Source organism: Neopsephotus bourkii, unplaced genomic scaffold (assembly GCF_033783945.1).
Source record: "Neopsephotus bourkii isolate Nb327-2 ecotype Australia unplaced genomic scaffold, CSIRO-AGI_Nbou_v1 NB_1370, whole genome shotgun sequence".
In the NCBI taxonomy this organism is placed as follows: domain Eukaryota; kingdom Metazoa; phylum Chordata; class Aves; order Psittaciformes; family Psittacidae; genus Neopsephotus; species Neopsephotus bourkii.
This window is the reverse complement of record NW_026901849.1, coordinates 560656-580004: the sequence shown is the minus strand read 5'-3', so window position 1 is coordinate 580004 and position 19349 is coordinate 560656. Positions and strand designations below refer to the sequence as shown.

At 66.6% G+C, this 19349-nt stretch overlaps 2 protein-coding genes across 3 annotated transcripts; both read right to left on the bottom strand.

Moving 5' to 3' along the window:
- Positions 1–479: 479 nt before the first annotated feature.
- On the bottom strand, positions 480–3850 carry GHDC (GH3 domain containing). Its single transcript, XM_061367043.1, has 8 exons — positions 3589–3850; positions 3379–3509; positions 2712–3288; positions 2353–2536; positions 2182–2253; positions 1944–2077; positions 1717–1805; positions 480–1143 (listed from the first exon to the last, which is right to left on the bottom strand). The coding sequence occupies exons 1-8, from the start codon at positions 3797–3799 to the stop codon at positions 943–945; spliced, it is 1599 nt and encodes a 532-aa protein (XP_061223027.1). The 5' UTR covers positions 3800–3850; the 3' UTR covers positions 480–942.
- A 922-nt stretch (positions 3851–4772) lies between these two features.
- On the bottom strand, positions 4773–18958 carry LOC133219614 (signal transducer and activator of transcription 5B). 2 transcript variants are annotated; one of them, XM_061367041.1, is made up of 19 exons: positions 18834–18958; positions 9894–10031; positions 9632–9788; positions 9458–9547; positions 9167–9341; positions 8944–9074; positions 8717–8868; positions 7971–8126; positions 7685–7864; positions 7465–7552; positions 7221–7343; positions 7046–7138; positions 6721–6927; positions 6369–6463; positions 6171–6301; positions 5817–5987; positions 5567–5618; positions 5135–5242; positions 4773–5066 (listed from the first exon to the last, which is right to left on the bottom strand). In XM_061367041.1, the coding sequence occupies exons 2-19, from the start codon at positions 10019–10021 to the stop codon at positions 4940–4942; spliced, it is 2364 nt and encodes a 787-aa protein (XP_061223025.1). In that variant the 5' UTR covers positions 10022–10031; positions 18834–18958; the 3' UTR covers positions 4773–4939. The 2 variants fall into 2 exon arrangements, with proteins under 2 accessions (XP_061223025.1, XP_061223026.1); XM_061367042.1 differs by having other exon boundaries at positions 5832–5987.
- Between the last annotated feature and the right edge of the window lie 391 nt (positions 18959–19349).

The following is a 19349-nucleotide window of genomic DNA, read 5'->3' as shown; positions in this document are numbered from 1 at the left end:
GGAACGCGCTCGCCCTCATCCCCCCGCAGGCCTGGCAGGGATACCCGTGGGCTCAGAAGCTGTGAGTATCCAGCAGCGTCGGACATGGCGCAGGGGTTCCGGGATCCCCATCCCTCCGCCGGGCTGTGGAGCCGAGGCTGTGCCGAGCACCGCACCAGTGCTTGTCGCGTGCAGCCAAGGCCGAGCTGCTCAGCAAGGAGGGCTCTGAATGCCCAGAGCTCCTGGTTTGGATCCCCAGCCTTGAGATTCCTGCAGAGTATCACAGATAACCCTCCTGCATTTTGCATCTGAATTTTTAACCATTAAAATCAGCCCATGCTGGAGCTTATTCTTCCCCAAACCAGCGGACGTGCACTGGAGGCAGATGGAGGGGCTGCTCCATGGCAGCCAGGACCTGCCACCACCCCACAGCGTCCCTGCCAGGGGACACAAGGCCAAGAGCTCAGCACAGGGATGAGCCGAGTTCCTGCGCTGGCCCGAGGCTCTGCTGCTCCCGCGGAGGTTTCCACTGTCCTTCGGGCTATGACAGTCCCAGTGTCCCTCAGGAAAGGCAGAGGCTCCCGCTCTGCTGCGGGTGCTGCCAAGGTACTGAACAGAGCAGGGTGAGCAGTGGCCGCCGGCAGCAGGACCCATCTCCCCTGTGATGCTCACAAGCACCCGCGGCCCCAGCCTGTGCTCAACGCAGCCCAGCGAAGGGTCAGCTCTGCTGGTGAGCGCCTGGGGCTGGGCTGAGCTGTGCTCCACATCCTGCTCCATCCCTCCAGACAGCCCTGACCTGGGTGCCCACAAGCACAGAGCAGGGGCACGGTCACATTCGTTGGCTCCATCTGCTCTGCTCAACCAAACCCCCTGGGGCTGGGCACCCTCAGCACCGCTCTTCCCTGCAGGCTGCATGCACGGTGAACCCCAGGAGCGGGAGGGCTGCAGGACCCCCAGGCTGCCCTAGGAGATGACAGAGCTCTGGATGAGCTGCAGTAGCCACTCCTCCCGCAGGACCCTGGGCATGGGGACAGGCTTGCCCAGTGCCTCCCGCAGCCGGGCAAAGGCCCCAGCGCCCACCATGTGCAGGCGCAGGGGCCCGATGCTGCCCTTGAAGCGGAAGGATTTATAGATGGGGAAATCCTCCTGGAGACACTGGTCCAGCTGCAGGAAGAGGAGAGGCTGCTCACACTGCGCTGCCCCAGTGGGGCAGCATCACCCCTCACCATGGGCTGGCAGGGTGCAGTCAGCAGGACCTGCCCCGGTGCAGAGCCCGCATCAGAGAATCATAGAATAGTTCGGGTTGGAAAGGACCTTAAGATCATCCAGTTCCACCCCCTTGCCATGGGCAGGGACACCTCGCTCTAAACCATCTCACTCAAGGCTTCATCCAACCTGGCCTTGAACACTGCCAGGGATGGAGCATTCACAACCTCCCTGGGCACCCATTCCAGTGTCTCACCACCCTCACAGGAAAGAACTTCCTCCTTGGATCCAATCTAAACTTCCCCTGTTTCAGTTTTAACCCATTACCCCTTGTCCTATCACTGCAGTCCCTAATGAAGAGTCCATCCCCAGCATCCCTATAGGCCCCCTACAGATACTGGAAGGCTGCTCTGAGGTCTCAATGCAGCTTCTCTTCTCCAGGCTGAACAGCCCCAACTTTCTCAGCCTGTCTTCATACGGGAGGTGCTCCAGCCCCTGAGCATCCTCATCGTTCCCTGATCATCCCCTCACCTTGTAGCGCTGCACCTCCGACAGGTCCCGCAGGTGCCGCAGCTCCACAAACACCTCATAGTGGGGGGCACAGGCCCCCGAAGAGGCACCTGCAGCATCACAACGAGCACATTAAAGCTGCCTGCAGCCCCCAGCCCCGGTGGGCACAGACAGCCCAGGGCTGGGCATGGTGCAGGGGGGCTGGCAGAGACCCAGGCAGCCGCTGCCGCAGCTTTGGGGACACTCACCCAGCAGAGCGCTCTCTACGCAGACGTAGTCGACCAGGCGAGCACCCGGCCACATGCCCACGGCGCGGCACAGGCTCCGGCAGAACCGCTCCTCAGGGATGCTCTCACCCCGCACGCTCAGTGCCTGGCTCTCCCTGCAGCGCAGGGGATGGGGTGGGTGCTCCAGTCCATCGGACCCTGCCTTGGCACAAAGCCCCGCACACAACCCCCCAAGGTGAGGGGTTTGGGGTGTCCTCACCTGCGCACAGGCTGCACCACGGGACACTGCTTGTGGAAGCTGGTCACCCTCAGCACCTCCCCAGCACGGCACCTGTGTGGGGAGCAGGAGCGTGAGGGAGGCAGTGCCCAGTGCATGGGGCTGGGGTGCTCACCCCCCCCCCCCCCGAGTCCTGCAGCACCGAGGGGGCACCTGTACTCTCCAGGCCGGGCTGTCAGTACCAGCCCGTACTCGCGTCCCTCCCAGAGCTCGCCCAGCAACACCGTCTGCGGCTCCTCCTCGGCTGGGCAGGGCAGGAACTCGCAGAAAGCCCACTCAGGGCACAGCAGGAATCGTGGCGCTGGCTCCTCTGGCCACAGGTTCACACCCAGCAGCGCTGGGCAGAGGGGCACGCGTCAGCGAGAGACCCCCTGCCCCTGCCCATGTGGTCCCACCCCCTCCAAGGGGGAACATCTCATCCGACGCCAAGGAAGGATGCGGCATCGAGATGCACCCGCATCCCTGGGGCAGCGGGTCCCGGGGCACCCAGGGCAGGCTCCGGGGACGCTCACCTCCCGCCGCGCGGTAGAAGGGGCAGTAGAAGGGCAGCCCCTTGCACTCGGCCTGCCGGAGGGCATCGCAGTAGAGCTGCTCCGTGCCTTGCGCCGTCCCCACCACCACCACCTCCAGCTGCGGCCACAGGCGCCGCACGATGCCCTCAAAGCCGCGGGCGCACTCAGCGCGCAGCTCGGCCGCCCGGGCAGCGCTGGGGGTCAGCAGCGCCTGCAGCTGCACCCGCAGCCCCTCGGGCAGCCCGGGCTGTGGCCGCAGCGTGCCCAGCGCCAGGTCCTGCGCCAGCTCGGGCCAGGCGGAGCGCAGGGAATCCAGCGCGTCCAGCAGCTCCGCGGGCAGCGCGGCCTCCAGCACCCGCAGCGCCCGCTGCTGCAGTGCGAACAGCAGCTGCACCCGCAGCGCTGCAGCCCGCGAGGGCACGGAGCCCGCCTCGGCCGGGGTGCAGTACAGCGAGGGCAGGGACCAGCCAGCGGGAGCACAGCGGTGATGGGGGGCCCAGGAGAGCAGCGCCGTGCCCCGGGGGGCCAGCGCCCGCGGGAAGGCGGCATGGAGGGTGTCCAGGTAGAGCAGGGACCCCTATGCAGGGAGAAGCGGGGTCAAGCGGGATGGACCTGAGGGGTCCCATGGAGGCCCTTCTGTTCCCGTCCCGGCCCCATCACCCCGTACCTGCAGCAGGGGGTCGGTGCCCCAGCAGCAGCGCAGCAGCGCCCAGGGGCGCAGCGGCGGGACCTGTCCCCCCGGTGCCCCATCAGCACAGCGCTGCCCCACGGGGTGACGCTCCCGGAAATCCTCCGACCCTGCCGGGAGAGCGCGGGGTGAGCGGGGACCCCCGGGACTCCCCCCCAGCCGCCTCCCGCTCCGACGCCCGCCCCTCACCGCGAGCCGCGCCGGGGGGCAGCAGCAGCCGCAGCCGCCGCTCCTGGCTGAGCCGCACGTCGGTGCCCAGCAGCTCCAGGCGCCGCCGGTACCGGGCCCCGGCGCTGCGCAGCGCGGAGCGGGACAGGCGGTGCCGCAGCGAGGGGACGGCGGCCACGACCGCGACAACGACCGCGACCGCGGCCACCGCCACCGCCACCGCCAGCAGCATCCCCGGGCGCGCCCGCCGTCCCCAGCAGGGCCCCGCGCACCGGGACAGCCCCCGCGGCTATTCCGCCTCCGCCAGGGATGACGGCGAATGACGGCGACCGGCAGCTCCCCCCGCTTTTATTTTCGTTTTCTCCGTTCTGCGAAACACCCGGTGCGGCCCCGCCCGCCCCAGCGGTTAAATCGCGAATAAACACCGAGCGCATCCGCCCCCTCCCGGCAAGAGCCAGCGCCTTCTTTAACAAAAATAGTGCAATTTGCCTGTTTCGCTTTGTTTTCTCCCCAGAAACAGCGTCCCCAACCGCAGCCCTCCCAGGACCTGCCCGCCGCAGGGCCGGTACTGCCCAGTACCCGGAACTCGGGGACCCCCTGCACCCCGGGCATGCAGCCGAGGGGCTCCTGCGTCCCCCCCGCCCCGGCAGCCTCCCTAAGACACGCGTGAAAGGCAGAGCTTGTGTGTTACAAAAATATTCCGTGCTTTATTTTACTCTGTGGTAGAAAAATAACAAGGGCAGGACCCCAGAGCTTCTCGGTCAGGTGAGGGGATGGGGGGGTCCCCCCCCAGCACCCCACCTCTCTCGCTGGGTGCCCTCGCGCCCTGCACCGGCTCCACAGGGCGACGCTGAGCTGGGAGCCAAAGGGGCTCCCCCGTCCTCGGGGACCAAAGGATGAGACAAGGTCCAGGAGGGAACCCCACCGCTGTGGAGCAGAGCACCAGCACGGGCCAGGGGGTACCCCCGGCCATCACCCCCCTGTCCCGTGCCGGAGCCCTGTGCACCCACGGAGCCCCGGGGTAGAACAAGAAGGCGACACATACATTCTTAGTGACGACTGCGAAAGCAAACCTGAGGCCATTCTGCAACCCCCTCCCCTCGCAGCCCCTTGGTGGGGAGCAGGGGGGGCTGTGGGGCCGGTGCCTGCAGAAGCGGAAAGCCGAAGCTGGGCCTCTTAAAAAGGAACATACAGGAAAACCATGCGACAAATCCGCTGCCGTTTATACAAGGGCTTAAACACCAAAGAGCCGGACGTCAGCCTGCATTTCGGGGCAGCACAGAGCAAATCTGCGGGGCAGGGCCCACCCGCCGCCCCCCCGGCACAGAGACACGAACACAGCACAGTCCCCGAAGCGCCGGGCACCAGCCCGTCACGACTGGGCGTGCGGGATCCACTGACTGTCCATGGGGCGCCGCAGCAGCTCCTCCACGTGCCTCGCCACGTCCATGGTGTCCTCCAGGTCAAAGTCACCTTCGGGTTCCAGGACGGCATCGGGGCTGCGGGAGGCAGGGGGTGAGGAGGGGACCGGCTGAGGCGCGATGGGGACAGGGGGTGGGATACCTACTTCTGGGTGTACATGTTGTAATGGGGCTGGGAGCAGACGGCGGGCGAGGGAGCCTGGTCCATGTAGGTGGCCCCTCCAGGGGTAGAATCACCTGATGGGTTGACAAACCTGCAGGGATGGAGGCTCATGAGCACGGGCACAGGACGGGCTCCCTCTCGGGGGATTCCCACCACCTCCAAGCAGCAGGGAGGGGACCCAAACCCCACACCCACAAGCAGTTTCAAGATGCAGGGTCCCCAGACCCCCAGACGACAGCATGGTGAGGGGGACATCTGCCTTGCCATTGAACACACAGCCCTGCTGCATCCCTGCGCCTCACCCCTACTGCCAGCTCAGCACCAACGTGGCCTAAGAGAAGAGGTGCCCTGGGCTGCTCCCTCCCAGGCTAGATCCCATGGGACCAGCCAGGGTGCGCCTCCAGGTCAGACTTACTCTGGCACCACTTGCTTGATCTGTGGCTTCACGTATCCATCCACGGCTTTAGCTGGAGGAAAGGAGGCAGCACTCAGGCCCCGAGGTGCCGGTGTGTGCCACAGGCCCGCAGCAGGGCTGGGGGCTCACGCTACAGAGCCCCTGCAGGGCCGGACACGGCACCAGGGCACAGCAATGCTGTGAGCCCCGGCTCAGCCCAGGCGGAGGCACGGAGGAGAGGGACACACGTGGAGGAAAGGGGCAGCGCTACCTGGCGTGGACTCACAGAGAACCGGCGTGTAGTACTTGGAGAACACCTCGTCCTTGGGCCGGTCGGGGAACACGTAGATGAGGTAACTGAGGTCTCCGAGGCGGTCGGCCAGGGAGCGGATGGAGAAGTCCCTGGTGGTGAAAGGCATCAGGTTCCAGAACATCCTCTCAGCTGGAAGACAAGAGCAAGGACCGTGGTGATGCCCAGAGCCAGCGGACACAGGCTGCGAGACCGCGCTGAGCATCGGACGGCATCTCCAGTGCCGCATCCCTCCCCTGGCAGCCGAGACAGGAGGTGCTGGAGCCGCAGCCCCAGCCCCAGCCCCAGCAGAGGACCAGGCTGGGGCGCACTCACAGGAGTCGAACTTCCAGGCGATGGTGATGCCGCCGATCTCGGAGTCGCTGAAGCGCAGCAGGAAGGTCCCGTCGGGCTTGTTGATGAGCAGGTCGTGCGCCTGCTGCTTGTTGACGAAGCCCAGGATGGCCCTAGGCAGAGCGAGGGCGTCAGGGCCGGGACTCGGGGCCAGGCACCATGGCGCAGGGCAGCTCTTACCCATCATTCCAGTGCGGCTTCAGGTGCTTCTTCAGCACTTCCATGACCCCGTCAAACCACTGCCAGAAGGTGTAATTCCTCCCGGGCAGGTTTTCCTGTGGAGATTGCCACAAAATGAGCAAGTTCTTCAGCCTCGTGGCTGCTGTTCAGTAACACAAACAGTGGAGACTCTGGACACCAAACCAGCAATGCCTCCCCAGGGAGGCAGAGCCCGTATGCAGGACCTACAGCACCCAAAGAGGAAGGTGACACCTTCCCATCTAAGTTTTGCATCACTCCGGATGCAAGAAACGGGTCCAGCGCCCCGTTGCCCCTCGTGCAGCTCACCCAGCGCAGGGCCCAGGCTGCTCACCCTGTTGAACTGGGACCAGGACACCGTGGTGCTGCTGTAGTCCTCCAGGTGGGAGCTGCTGCTGTTGAAGAGCTTCTGCGCCAGGAACACCAAGTTCTCCTTGGTCAGCCCGCGGCTGCTCTGCACCTCCGCCTTGAACTTCATGTTGAGCGCCTCGCACAGCTGCGGCCACTGCACCTTGTCGGGCACGGCAAAGGGCACGCGGCCCTGGCGACACAGAGCAGGGTCAGCGCCGAGCTCTGCCTCCAGGCACGACCCATTGGGACACGGAGCCAGCCCCCCCAGCATGGACTGGGCCTGGCCTGTCCCCCTCCATGGCACTCACAGGCTCAGCAAAGGCATTGTCCCAGAGCACAGTGGCTGTGGCGTTGTTGTCCTGGCTCCCGTGCACGATCACCACCACGGGCAGGGACAGCGTCTGCCGGAGGAAGGAGACCAGGATGGGCTGCAGGGCACTGCAAGAGCATCGCCCTGCAAGGGGACCTGCGCGGTGGCTTTACCTTCACCTGGAACACCAGCTCGTTGCCGCCAACACTGAACTGCGACTCGAAGAGGATGGTGAACTTCTCCTCCGTCACCGACTCAGCCCCGCGGCGATCCGAGCGCTTGATGCGCTTCAGGGACTGCAGGGACACAGGGAGTGAGCACAAACGGGGACGTGGAGGGACACCGGGGTGAGCACAGCGGGGGTGCAGCCCAGACGGGGGCACAAGGGGACCGGAGGGGGGGACCAGCAGGGCTCACCATGTTGCGGAAGTGGGCGCTGAGCGTCCCTGTGGCCTGGTGATACTCCATCACACAGCAGTTGTTGAGGATCTCCCCGCTGCTCTCACTGCCACAGGAACACACAGGATAAAGGGGATCAGTAGGGCTGGCAGCGGGGTGCAGCCCCCCATGTGCCCCCCAGCTTCTCGCTGCCTGCATCCTTGTCTCCCGCCCGCACAGCCCCTGCTCCCGGCATTACTTGTGGGTGCTCTCGTTCTTCAGCAGGGCCTTGGCTTGCTGCTCGCTGATGATGGTGGCCTTCACCTGGGGGGGGTTCATGTGCACGTTCAGCTTTCCCCCCACCAGGAGCCGCACGGTGGCCGCAAACTTGGTCTGTGTCTTCAGCACCTGCGGGGGCTGCTTCTCGATGATGAAGGTGCTGGGGGCAGAGAGGGATAAGGGGGAATAAAGAGGATCAGGGGATGGGGGTGCTGGCAGAGTGGACCCAAACCAGCCCCCCCAGCCCTCCAGGCACTCGCCGGTACCTGGTCACCAGCGCAGAGATGATGTCGGTGATGGTGCCGTTGAGCTCCGACAGCATCTCCTCCACCGGGCCCGGGATCGGCAGCTGCTGGCACAAGTGCTCAGCGCGGCGAATCTGCTGCCGGTTCTGCCAGATGATCTCTGCCAGCTTCTCGCACCTGAGGACAGCGGGGTTCAGCACCGCACCGGGGCTCAGCACCGCACCGGGGCTCAGCACCGCGCCAGGGCTCAGCACCGCGCCAGGGCTCAGCACCGCACCGGGGCTCAGCACCGCACTGGGGCTCAGCACCGCACTGGGGCTCAGCACCGCGCCAGGGCTCAGCACCGCGCCAGGGCTCAGCACCATGCCAGGGCTCAGCACCATGCCAGGGCTCAGCACTGCGCCAGGGCTCAGCACCGCGCCGGGGCTCAGCACCATGCCGGGGCTCAGCACTGTGCCGGGGCTCGACAGCGCGCCAGGGCTCAGCACCGCGCCGGGGCTCAGCACCGTGCCAGGGCTCAGCACCGCGCCGGGGCTCAGCACCGTGCCAGGGCTCAGCACCGTGCCAGGGCTCAGCAGCGCACCGGGGCTCAGCACCGCACCGGGGCTCAGCACCGCACCGGGGCTCAGCACCGCACCGGGGCTCAGCACTGCACCGGGGCTCAGCACCGCACCAGGGCTCAGCACCGTGCCAGGGCTCAGCACCGCACCGGGGCTCAGCACCGTGCCAGGGCTCTGCAGAGCGCCCCATCCCGTGCCGGCACCCACCAGGTCTGCAGCACGTCCAGGGTGCCCTCGGGGGGGCCCCCGTTCCCCGCCAGCTGCTGCCGGCGCTTCCACTGGATGAGCTCATCGTCCAGGATGGTCATTTGCTGCTTGCGCAGCAGCTGCAGCGTCTTCTGGTGCTTCTCAGCCAGCTCCTGCGGGGCAGGAGGGTGTCAGGGGCCGCGGGGACGGCGTCACCGGCAGCGCAGTGCAGGGAGGGCGGCACTCACCACGCGGTACTGCTGTAGTGTCTGTGCCTCCCGGTGCAGCCAGGCCTCCAGCGACGCCTTCTTCTGCTGCAGCGTTGTCTCCCGTGACAGGCGCTCCTGGGGACCCAGCTGGGAAAGCTGGGAGAACTGGGCTGGGGTTAGAACAGGACACGGCGTTAGGGATGGTGCCACCAGCACCCCGGCTCCATCGCCTCCCTCTCCCCATCACCCCTCCGTCACCCACCTTGGAGGCGCATGTTCTCCTGGTACTGGATGATGAAGTACTCCTGTGTCTGCTGCAGCTTCTTGAGCTCGTTCTCAGAGTCCTGCGTGATGAGCCGCAGCTCCTCGAAGGTCTGGTTGATCTGCAGGTGCTTCTGGGACATGGCATCCACCAAGGAGCCGGCCGGCGAGGGGCTCTGCAGCAGGGAGCACTCAGCAGGGCCAGGGGGACCCAAAGCATCCCCAACCTCAGCGCTGCTCCCATCACCCCGGTGCTGAACCCCCCCTCAGGACCCCCTATGGCCTCACTCACATTGTTCGCCTCCCGCACCAGCCGCTGCTCGTGGTAGAGGATGTGCCGGATGCACCGCACCAGCTCCATGGGGCACCGGTCGTACGTGTTCTGCAGGGAGAGCACAACCTTGAGCCGGGCACGGGCCAAGGGCACCCCCAGCCCCACAGCCCCTGCTTGCAGCACCCCATTCACCTGCAGCTGCGTGGCGTAGTGCCCCAGCTTGATCTTGAGCAGGAAGCCATCCTCACCCACTTGGTGGTCTGCCTTCTTCTGCAGCTCCTGGATCAGCCCCTCCAGCAGCTGCGTCGCCTTCACGTTCTCCTGGGGGTTGTCGAGGTCGATGGAGTCCCTGCACACACGGAGCAGAGCGGTGGCACCAGGGGCAGCCCAAAGCAGGGCACCCCAGGGGTGGGTGCTGCGGAGCCCAGCACCCCGCAGGCACCCGCTGACCTACCAGGCCTGGCTCTCGATCCACTGCGACAGGTAGTGCCGCACCTCGATGGGGAAGTGCTGCCCGTAGAGCGCCTGCATCTGCCGCAGGGCTTCGCCCTGGAGCTGCTGCGCCTGGATCCACACGGCCATGGCTCAGCACCTGCGGGAGACGGGCTCGTCACGGCACCGCGGGGGGGGGGGGGCCGGTCCTGGCCACCCCCAAAAGCCCTCGCAAAGCTCTTGGCAGGTTCCTGCAGGTTCTGCGGTGCTGCAAGGAAGGGGTGTGCAAGGATGGGGCTCCCCTGCTCTGAGCCAGCCCCCTCCCTTCTCCAGGAAGAGCCGTGGGGGGGGCCATGGCCATGAGCGCGCCTCGGCGCTGCCTCTCCACATGGTAATCATTTCCTCTCGCCGTGGGATCCCAGCCATCGCTGGCCACGAGAATGAGGAAACTGGGCCAGGAGGAGGGCTGAGGGACCCACAGTGATGCAGAGCAGGGCCCCCCCCCGGCGCTCACCCGGCTCCTGCGCACACCCTGGCACTGCCGGCAGCGATGGGCAGGAGCAGACCCGGCCCCAAGGGCTCATGCGGCACCTCGGGGGGTCCCTGGACCCGCTGCCCCAGGGGAGATGCTGCTCACATGGAGCAAGCAGGGAGAGGGGACAGCCAGGGAGGGCACCTATGGAAAGCTGGAGCATCCCCGGCTGCTGTTGTAGCTACAGCTTGGTGGTGCCTGGACAAGGAGCTGGTGGCTGCTCTGAGGGTGATGTGATGGGGAGGGATGAGGGAGGGCCTGGGGGGCTCACAGCCCCTCACGCTGAGGATGGAGCAATGAACAGTGGCTCATTAGACCCAAACCACCCAGGATTTAACGTCATGTGGAGGTGCTGGGCTGTGTCCCAGCGGGATCCAGTGACTGCAGTGGCCAGTGACAAGCAGGGACTGTGGTAGGGGCACGCAGCAGGGGATGGAGGCAGCGGGTCCAGGCAGAGCAGCCACGGGCAGAGCCCCTGAGCCCTGTGCAGGAAGAGGAACAATAACCGAGAGTTGGCTAAAAATGAATTTTTCCCCTATAAAAAGGGAGGAACATTTCCACATTCCCAGAAATCACCAAGTTGGAAATTCTGCTGGCGAGGAGGCACTTGGGGAGGCATAAAAACGCAGGGAAGGAGGGAAGTGAAGGCAGGATGGCCAACACGGGATGCTGCTGGTGGTTAGAAACTGCGGATTCTCCTAAGGGGCATTGGTGAGAACCTGCCCCATCAGAGCTGAGCAGAATGGCCATGGCCACCACGCCACCGACGACCAAAGCCCCCGGCACAGCACAAGGACCCAGCAAACAAGCGCTGCCCTGAGAAAATGGTGATCGCTTCCCATCTCGCAGTGACAACACACTTCCCATTCCACTCCAGTGGGTTGTTAAGCAACGAGGCTGAGGCTGCTGCCACGGTGAGCAGCAGACACCGTGCTCAGCTGGGGCCGGCCGGGGAGCCCGAGCGCAGGCACTGCTGCCAGGCAGGCAGCATCACGCAGCCTTCACCAGGGGACACACAGCACCCCGGCACCGATGGGCAGTGCTGCTGCAGCATCACCCGTTACCCCGGGTCAGCCACACTGCAGCCGCCGGCCGCAGGCGCGCTCAAACGACTGCAAGAGACAGATAATTGCAGTGGTTTAAGGTAGTTTGCATTTACTTGCTGGCAGTGAGCTGTAACCCACCCATTACTGCAGCTCGGTTAACCAGCGGCAACTCAACAAGCCACAGCAACGCGCTCACCGGTGACTTATCGCCTGCGGAGCGGCACACGCGGCACGTCCCGGCCGTGGCAGCGCCTGTGCCATCACAAAGGGAGGGAAATGCCTCACAGGGCGAGGCTGGCAGCAGCTCCTTCCACGTGCCACGGGCACGGCAGAGCCTGAGCACCGGCAGTGCCTGCCCAGGGCTGGTGCACGCTCACTGCATGCACTGCGGGATGCTCACTGCATGCACTGGGGGATGCTCACTGCATGCACTGGGGGACGCTCAATGCATGCACTGTGGGATGCTCAGTGCATGCAGTTGGGGGACAGTCAATGCATGCATTGCAGGATGCTCACTGCATGCACTGTTGGGTGCTCATTGCATGAACTGCGGGACTCTCACTGCATTCACTGTGCAATGCTCACTGCGTGCACTGTGGGATGCTCCACTGATGCATTGCGGGATGCTCACTGCATGCACTGGGAGATGCTCACTGCATTCACTGCAGGATGCTCACTGCATGCACTGTGGGATGCTCGTTTCATGCACTGCGGGATGCTCATTGCATGCACCAGGGGATGCTCACTGCATTCACTGTGGGATGCTCACTGCGTGCACTGGGGGGTGCTCCCTGCATGCACTGGGGGGTGCTCACTGCATGCACTGGGGATGCTCACAGCACGCAGCCACTCGGGATCTCCCCACGGGCACAACACACTGGCACTGGCACAGCCAGGCAGGAGCTGAGAGCCACGCAAAGCCCCAGCGGTGCCACAGCAAAGGGTCCCGGCCGTGGCCTCCCTGCTCCCGCACCCCTGCTCCCCCGGCCCCTCCGCGGCTCCCGCAGCGCCCATTGCCCGGTGCTCTCCCGGCCCCAGTCTCTGCGGAGCCGGTACCGGGCGGCAGCCGCCGCAGTGAACGCTCAGACACGTGGGTCCTCGGCACCACCGGGAGCCCGCGATCGCTTCCAGGTCAGAGCTGGCCCCGCTCGCAGCGGCAGGGCTGGACCCAGCGCGCCCCATGCCTGGGTCCCCCCCCGGGCATCCTGTGCCCCACAGGAAGGACAGCCCCAAGCAGGACCCAGCCCCAGCTGGGCCCCAGCAATGGCAGTGCTGGCACCCACAGAAGGACCCCGCTTGCCCCAACACAGACACTCATCCCCTGCCCCATCCCCGGGGACCCGCTGGAGCTCTCAGTGCTCCCAATGCCCCCCTTAACTGGATCCCACCGGGGGTCCCCCCGTTCACCCCCCTGACACGTGGCCTGCCCGCTGCAAGCAGCGAGTGCCTCTGCACCACATCCTGCCCTGCAGCGGGGGGCACAGAGGAACCCCCCCTCACTCAATGAGCCCCAAAGCGCCAGGGCTGCCCCAGCCAGAGCTCCCCCGTGCACACGAGCCCCGGGGCTCAGCACGTCCCAGCTCCTCCGGGGCACAGGAACCACAGCCCCAGCTTGGCTCCAGCTGCACTCACCGGGGGGTCCCGCACGGCTCTGCCCCACGGCGGCTCCGGGGGGGCCGTTTCGCCGGCTCTGTGCTACAGGAAGGAGAGGAGAGCAGCTATTTCCTTCCAACATGTCAGCTGCCTGCGCAGGGCAGCCAGCCCCGGGCTGCTGGCAGCTTCCTCCAGCACCGAGCAGCAGAGCTGGACCCGCTCCATGCTCATCCCTGGAGCCAGGCACAGCCACAGCGGCTGGGATGGGACCCCAGGGGCCGAGGCAGGAGCTCAGCACAGGGGGAGATGGGATGGACCCATCGGCACCAGCAGCACCGGTGAGCAGCACTGGTGAGGGGGCTGCAGTGCTGGGAGCGGGGCAGCTCGCTCGGCTTGTGCCTGCCTGCGGTTTCCAGCCTTGGGATGGGAGGCAGCAGCGCAGGAGGGGAGCTCCTGCTGCCAGCGCCGTGCTTTGATGGGTTTCGTGTGGCCTCCGCACCAGAGCAGCGGCTTCTGCCCAGCAGCATCGGGGAGGGGGCACCCACAGCCCCCGGCCCCCACTGGAAAGCACCAGGGCCACTGCGAGGGGCCCGTGGCGGAGGCACGGCTGGTTCTGAAGCACAACCGGAGGGCTGGGAGCAGGGGCAATGGGCGCTGCTGCGGGTGGGCAGAGCTGGGGCCGGCAGTGCCAGGAGCGGCCACAAATGGGGAACTTGCAGCATGAGAGGAACAGGGAAACCCCACACAGAGCCCGGGAATGCCTGGGAGAAACCAGCCCCCCACGCAGGTGGAGATGCCATGAGCCCGGGGCTGAACCTGCCCGCTGGCATTTGCTGCCCTTGGGAAAGGGTTTCCTCCTCTCTTCGGATTTTCCCTTCCAACCAGAGACCCAGAATCGCATCAAAACCAACCCACCAGAGCACCGGTGAAGCCCCAGCAAAAGCCCTCAAATCCAGGGGCTGGCACCGCGAGAGGAATCCACCCCGGTGCACCGAGAGCCTCCCCAGGGCAGCCGCGGGCAGGCACAGGCACGGCCCTGGTGCTGGTGGGGTCCCCTCAGTGCCAAGCACCGGCAGGACCCGGGTCCTGCAGCAGAGCAGGGGCCAGGGCACCCCCCCGCAGAGTGACCCTGTCCCTCGCAGTTACCCCATGGCACCGCACACCCATTCCTGGCACAATGATCCGGCTGTGCCGGACCCTGGATGGGAACAGCGGAACCTGCCTGGGCACGGCCAGAGCAGGGAGCATGGTGCTGGCGCAGGCACCAGTGGCAGGACAGCAGCAGTGCTGAGCACCCACCCGGCACCCATGGGCATGAGTCCAGCATGGATCCCACAGGACACCCATCACAGGGAGTCCCATCCCCGCCAGCGCCAGTGCCATCCCCACCAAGCCCTCAGCCAGGATTAGGGAGGCCTGGCCATGGCACTGCCAACCCACAGCATCCCAGCTCCATGGGGACACAGCCGCCACGTGCCAGGGCACTTGATGAAGGAGTTTTCCCTCCCCTGTAACTCACACACCACCCTCACAACGCTGCAGAAGCAGGGAAGGTCCAAGCCCAGTCTCCATCCTCCATCCCAGGAGCAAAGAACCCCACATGCAGCCCTGAGGAAGGGCAGGGAGGTGATGGGCTCCCAGTGACCCTCCCCAGTGTTGGGGCACAGCTTCAGGCTTAAGAATGGGACAGGGAGATCCAGTACAAGGGAGAGGCCCCTGCGCCTTGTTCATCCTTCCAGCAAGCCACCTGGGGACCCTGCAGACACCAGCACGGCCCCAGCACCGAGCCTGCCTCCAGCACAGCCCTGGGCTCACCACTAATCCCTGCTCAGGCCAGCAGCAGCACAGCAGGGATGGGTTGGTTGGAAGGACCTGAGGATTAAGCTCGTTTCAGCATCGAATTAGTCCCGACTGGGTCTGGAGACACGACTTCATTTTCTCTGGGCGCTCCAGGGAGCACACACAATCCCACTAATCCAGCTGCCGGCCGGGGGGATTTGCAGAGCAGGACCCGTGTGGGCAGCGCAGGGACCAACAGCACTGCTCCGGCCACATCCATCCCCTCTGGCCACTGTACATTGGTGCTCTCTGCGGGTTAGGATGTGCAGGAGCCACCCCCACCGCTGGCACGAGCATCCCATGGGATATCAGGCACACCATGGCATGGGCATCCATGGGATATCAGGCACACCATGGCACAGGCATCCATGGGACAGCAGGCACACCATGGCACAGGCATCCATGGGACAGCAGGCACACCATGGCACAGGCACCTGGGGACAGGCAGAGGGACATCACTGACAGCACCCGCTGCCCAACCACTGCCTGGGGAGGAGGCACCAACCACGCTGCAATCCCATGCAGGGTACACACAGACCCTCACATCCTCATGTTTGGCAGGGCAGGGCCCAGGACAAGTGCTGTCAGGCACCATGAGGACAAGCAGGGCCCCCAGAGCAGCCCCTCCAGGCTATTCACAGCCACTGGGTGCCGGGGTTTGTGCTGCAGCAGCTCCATGCACAGCGATGCTCTCACATGGGTCAGCAGAGCAGAAGGGAGGGAGGATAAAGCCTTGCCTCCAGAAGAGGGGCACAGAGACCTGCAGGGACACCGGCAGGAGGGAGGACTGCTCAGATGGGAATAAAAACCCCAAACACCAATGGCTTCTGCAGGAAAACCTCATTCAGAGCAGGTAAATCCCAGCCAGACCTGGCCAGGGTCACACACAGCGCTCATCCCTACCGGACACAGCACAGCCAGGCGGGAGAGCCGGGGTTTGGCTTTCCGGGCACAGGATGCGCTCTGCAGGCCCAGGAGCAGCAGCAGAGCAGAGCCCCCGGTCCCGGCTGCACCCCGAGCACCCCCCTGAGCGCTCCCAGAGGCCCCGGTCAGCGCTGGGGTCACACATGGAGCGTGCCGGAGCGCGGCGGCCGTGCCAGCCCCAGCGTTAGCACCAAACAGGGCAGCGATCGGTTTACAGCTGCTCCGGCTGCCCCGAGGGGCTCAGATGCCGCCTGCTCTGCCGAGAGCTCTGCAGGCAGCCAGGGACCGGGCACCGTGTGCCCAGTGCGGCGGGGCAGCACCGAGCGCTGCCCCAGCCCCAGTCCCAGTGCGCTCCCCGCGCTCCGAACCAGCGTTCCTCTCTCCCAGCAACACCAAGAGGTGAAGCTGCAGCGAAAACGGAGATTGCAAAACTCACCGGCGACTGCTGGCGCAGGGAGCGCGATCGTGCCCATGGCACGGCTCGGTTACAGCCCCACGGCCGCCGGTACCGGGGAGAGCAGAGCGCACGGAGCGCTCCCGGCCCCTGTGCTGCAGGCAGATGGGTGGACTCTGCTTTATCAGCAAGGCAGCGCAGCCCTATCGCCAGGAAGCCGCGCTCGCCTGTGCCTCCCCCTCGACATTTCCCAATGCGGCGGGAGAAGCGGCTCGCAGCAGCCTACCTTTTATCAGCCAGCAGATGTTGCTAGAACTGTTGCTGCATGTACCACGCAGGCATGCCCAGCACCGCTTGGATCCCTGCGCCGGCCACATGGTGCCAGGGTAAACACCCCCGCCCCCTTCCTCCCGGGATCAAAACACTTGGGGGTTGCAAAATAGACACCCCATGAAAGGAAAGGCACGCCACAGAAACGGCACAGCTGTCGAGGAGACTTCTCCCCAGCATGCCGGAGCCCCGGAGCCAGCAGCCGGAGCTGCCTGCGCCACCGCAGAGCTGAATCCTGACCCGGCGACGTGGGGATCGGTGACCCCACAGCCACTGCGGTGCATTCGGCCCCATAATGTGGAGGCTGCTCCGAGGGCAGCACGGGCATGCAGGGGATGGCGACGGGGGGACCCCGGCCCTGCTCTGATGCCCATGGAGAGCAGCCTGACTTACAGTAATTCCTCACAAAGCAGAAAGTCATTTCCCAGCTGATGGGGCCACTTCACCGCACTCAGCACAGCACAGTCACCGCTCGCTGCCCACGCCGTGGAGGAGTACAAGGAGCAGGGATTTTTCGCACGCAGAGTATCTGGGTTTTGCTATCACTCGAGAGAGAGCTGGGAAACCCCACGGCAAGGACCGCACAGCCCCGCTGGAGTCAGCACTTCCCCTGCAGTGAAGGGGAAGGTCCCGTCAGAGCCTCCATGCAACCCTGTGCCAAGCATCCCCAGCTGCAGCTCCCTGTCCCCAGCACCAGCATCCCTCATCCTGCCCTGAAGCAGCAGCCGCGGGACAAGGCCGGCACACGGAAGTCAGCTCTGGTGACAGATGCCAAGGGAGGACACCAGAGGGGTGACAGCCGCCCGTCACGCCCCGTTCCCAGCCCTGCTCTCCCGTGTCCCCAGGCATGGGCTGTTGGCACCTCTCGAGCCGCACCAGAGCTCCTCCTCCATGGGCCTGCTCACGCAGCGCAGCACGGCATGGCCCTCCCGGCCCCGTGGCAAGCCATGCTCTCCAGGGATAGTTATAGAACCCAAACCCAGGGGGATGGCCTCCATCCTCATGCCCAGCACCTCAAGGACACAGGAGCCATGTCAGGACAGGCTTTGGGCACACCAGGACTTGCTGCAGCCACCCGCAGGCCGGTGACCCCAACACCCCCAGTGCCTCCCCCTTGCCCAGAGCCACTTGGACAGGGCAGCACCAGGCAAAGCTCCGGCATGGGATCACTGCACTGGCACAACCCCACCGAGGCAATGGCCAACCTCAGCTCAGAAGAGAGCCCCACAGCAGCCCCACAGAACCTTCCTCCCAAAGGGCATGAAGAGAAGAGAGGGCAAAGCTCCTGCAGTGCAGGGCTGGGTCCTTGTGCCCGCGGTGGTGGCTGGGCTCTGCAGATCACCCCGTGGCACACACAACGGTTGCCTCCATGGATGTGCATGGCTGTGATGCCGTTGGGAACATCAGGCTGGGCGCAGGCAGCATGAGCCAGGACCACCGCGCTCCAACGAGGTGTGCGGGGACTTTGTGCACAGTGTCCCTGCTGTCCCTACCACGCTGCAGTGCTGAGCCCTGCAGGATGCGCCCCAAACCCTGCGAACGAGTCACTCGTTGTCACTCCCTGTCCCCTGTAGGGCCAGGCGGGTGCCGGTGCCCGCATCCCGGTGCCCACTGCGGGGATCCCGGCCTGGTGCGAGCCCAGCGCTGGGCACGGAGCCCTGACAGCTCCGAATCCCCCGGGACAGGTGGCCCCGGCCCCACCGGCCCCAGGCCGGCCCGCGCTGGGTGAAAGGCCACCGGGCGCAGCCGGCCCCGCGGTGTCACCGCTCCCGGGAACGTTTTCCCCCCGCCCTCGGCTCTGCCCCGCTCCGCGGAGCCGCGCAACGTCCCAGGGCCGGCCCGGGTGAGCCCCGCTCCCCGCCTGCGGGACCCCCCCCCCCCGCGGCCGCCGCTGCTCCAGGGCCCGGCCCGGGGCAGCGGGAACCGGCCCCGCTCGGCCGCGGCTTCCAGCGCCCCCGCCCCGGGACGGCCCCGCCGCGGCCCGCGCAAAGTCCGCTCTTCCCCGCAGGGAGCAGCGGGGCGGCCCCGCGGCCCTGCCCGCACCTGCGGCCCCCCCCGCACCGCCTGCAGCCAGGCCGCGGCCCGGCCCCGCCACCGCAGCGCCCCGCGGCCGCCCGGGGCTCCGGAGCACCCCGGGTATTTACCGACGGCGGCAGAAGGCGGGGGCCGCGCACCGAGCTCCGCGCCCCGGCCGCCCCCCTCGCAGGTGCCCCCGGGCCCGGCCCCGCCGCCCCCCGCCCGGCAGCAGAAACCGAAACCAGCCCCGGCCCCGGTTCCTGCCCGGGGCCCCGCTCCCGTCCCCACCTGCGGCCGCGACGGCGGCTCCGGCTCCGCTGCTCCAGCGGCTCTCGGCTCTCGGCTCCGCCGCCGCTCTGCCCCCTCCGGCCGCCGCCGCCGCCTGCGCCGCCCCCCCCCTCCCGCCCGCCCCGGCCCGGCCCGCACGGCACCGCCCCCCCCCCCCGCGGCACCGCCCCGCTCCCGCCCCCGGCACCGGGTAACGGCACCGCGCAGCGCCCCGGGCAGCCGCGGGCTTCAGCAGCGGCCACGGCGGGGCAGAAACCGGCACCGGGCACCGGCAAAGGGCAAACCGGGACCGCGCGCTGGCAGGAGCCAGCACCGGCACCAGGCACACGTGGGAGCCCCGACGGGCACCGGCACCCCCGTGTGCCCCCAGCGGGTGCCCGCTGCCCCCATCAGCGCTGCTCAGCGGTGTCTCCCTGCCCGTAGGGCAGCAGCAGGGGCGCCCGGGCCTGGGTTTTCCATGTGGGCCCCGCAGGATCTGCAGGGGAGTGCGAGGAGGGAAGGGCTCTCCCGTCCCTC

Bases quoted from the DNA above. Each gene is read 5' to 3' on its own strand.
- LOC133219614 (XM_061367041.1), bottom strand. From the start codon at position 10,021: ATGGCCGTGTGGATCCAGGCGCAGCAGCTCCAGGGCGAAGCCCTGCGG. The intron at 9,075-9,166 runs GTGGGTGACGGA...TTCTAACCCCAG, and splicing joins GGAGAACATGCGCCTCCAAG to CCCAGTTCTCCCAGCTTTCC. The intron at 5,243-5,566 runs GTAAGTCTGACC...CCATCCCTGCAG, and splicing joins ATCAAGCAAGTGGTGCCAGA to GTTTGTCAACCCATCAGGTG.
- GHDC (XM_061367043.1), bottom strand. From the start codon at position 3,799: ATGCTGCTGGCGGTGGCGGTGGCGGTGGCCGCGGTCGCGGTCGTTGTC. The intron at 2,254-2,352 runs GTGCCCCCTCGG...CTCCCCACACAG, and splicing joins GCCCGGCCTGGAGAGTACAG to GTGCCGTGCTGGGGAGGTGC. The intron at 2,078-2,181 runs GTGAGGACACCC...CCTGCGCTGCAG, and splicing joins GTGGTGCAGCCTGTGCGCAG to GGAGAGCCAGGCACTGAGCG.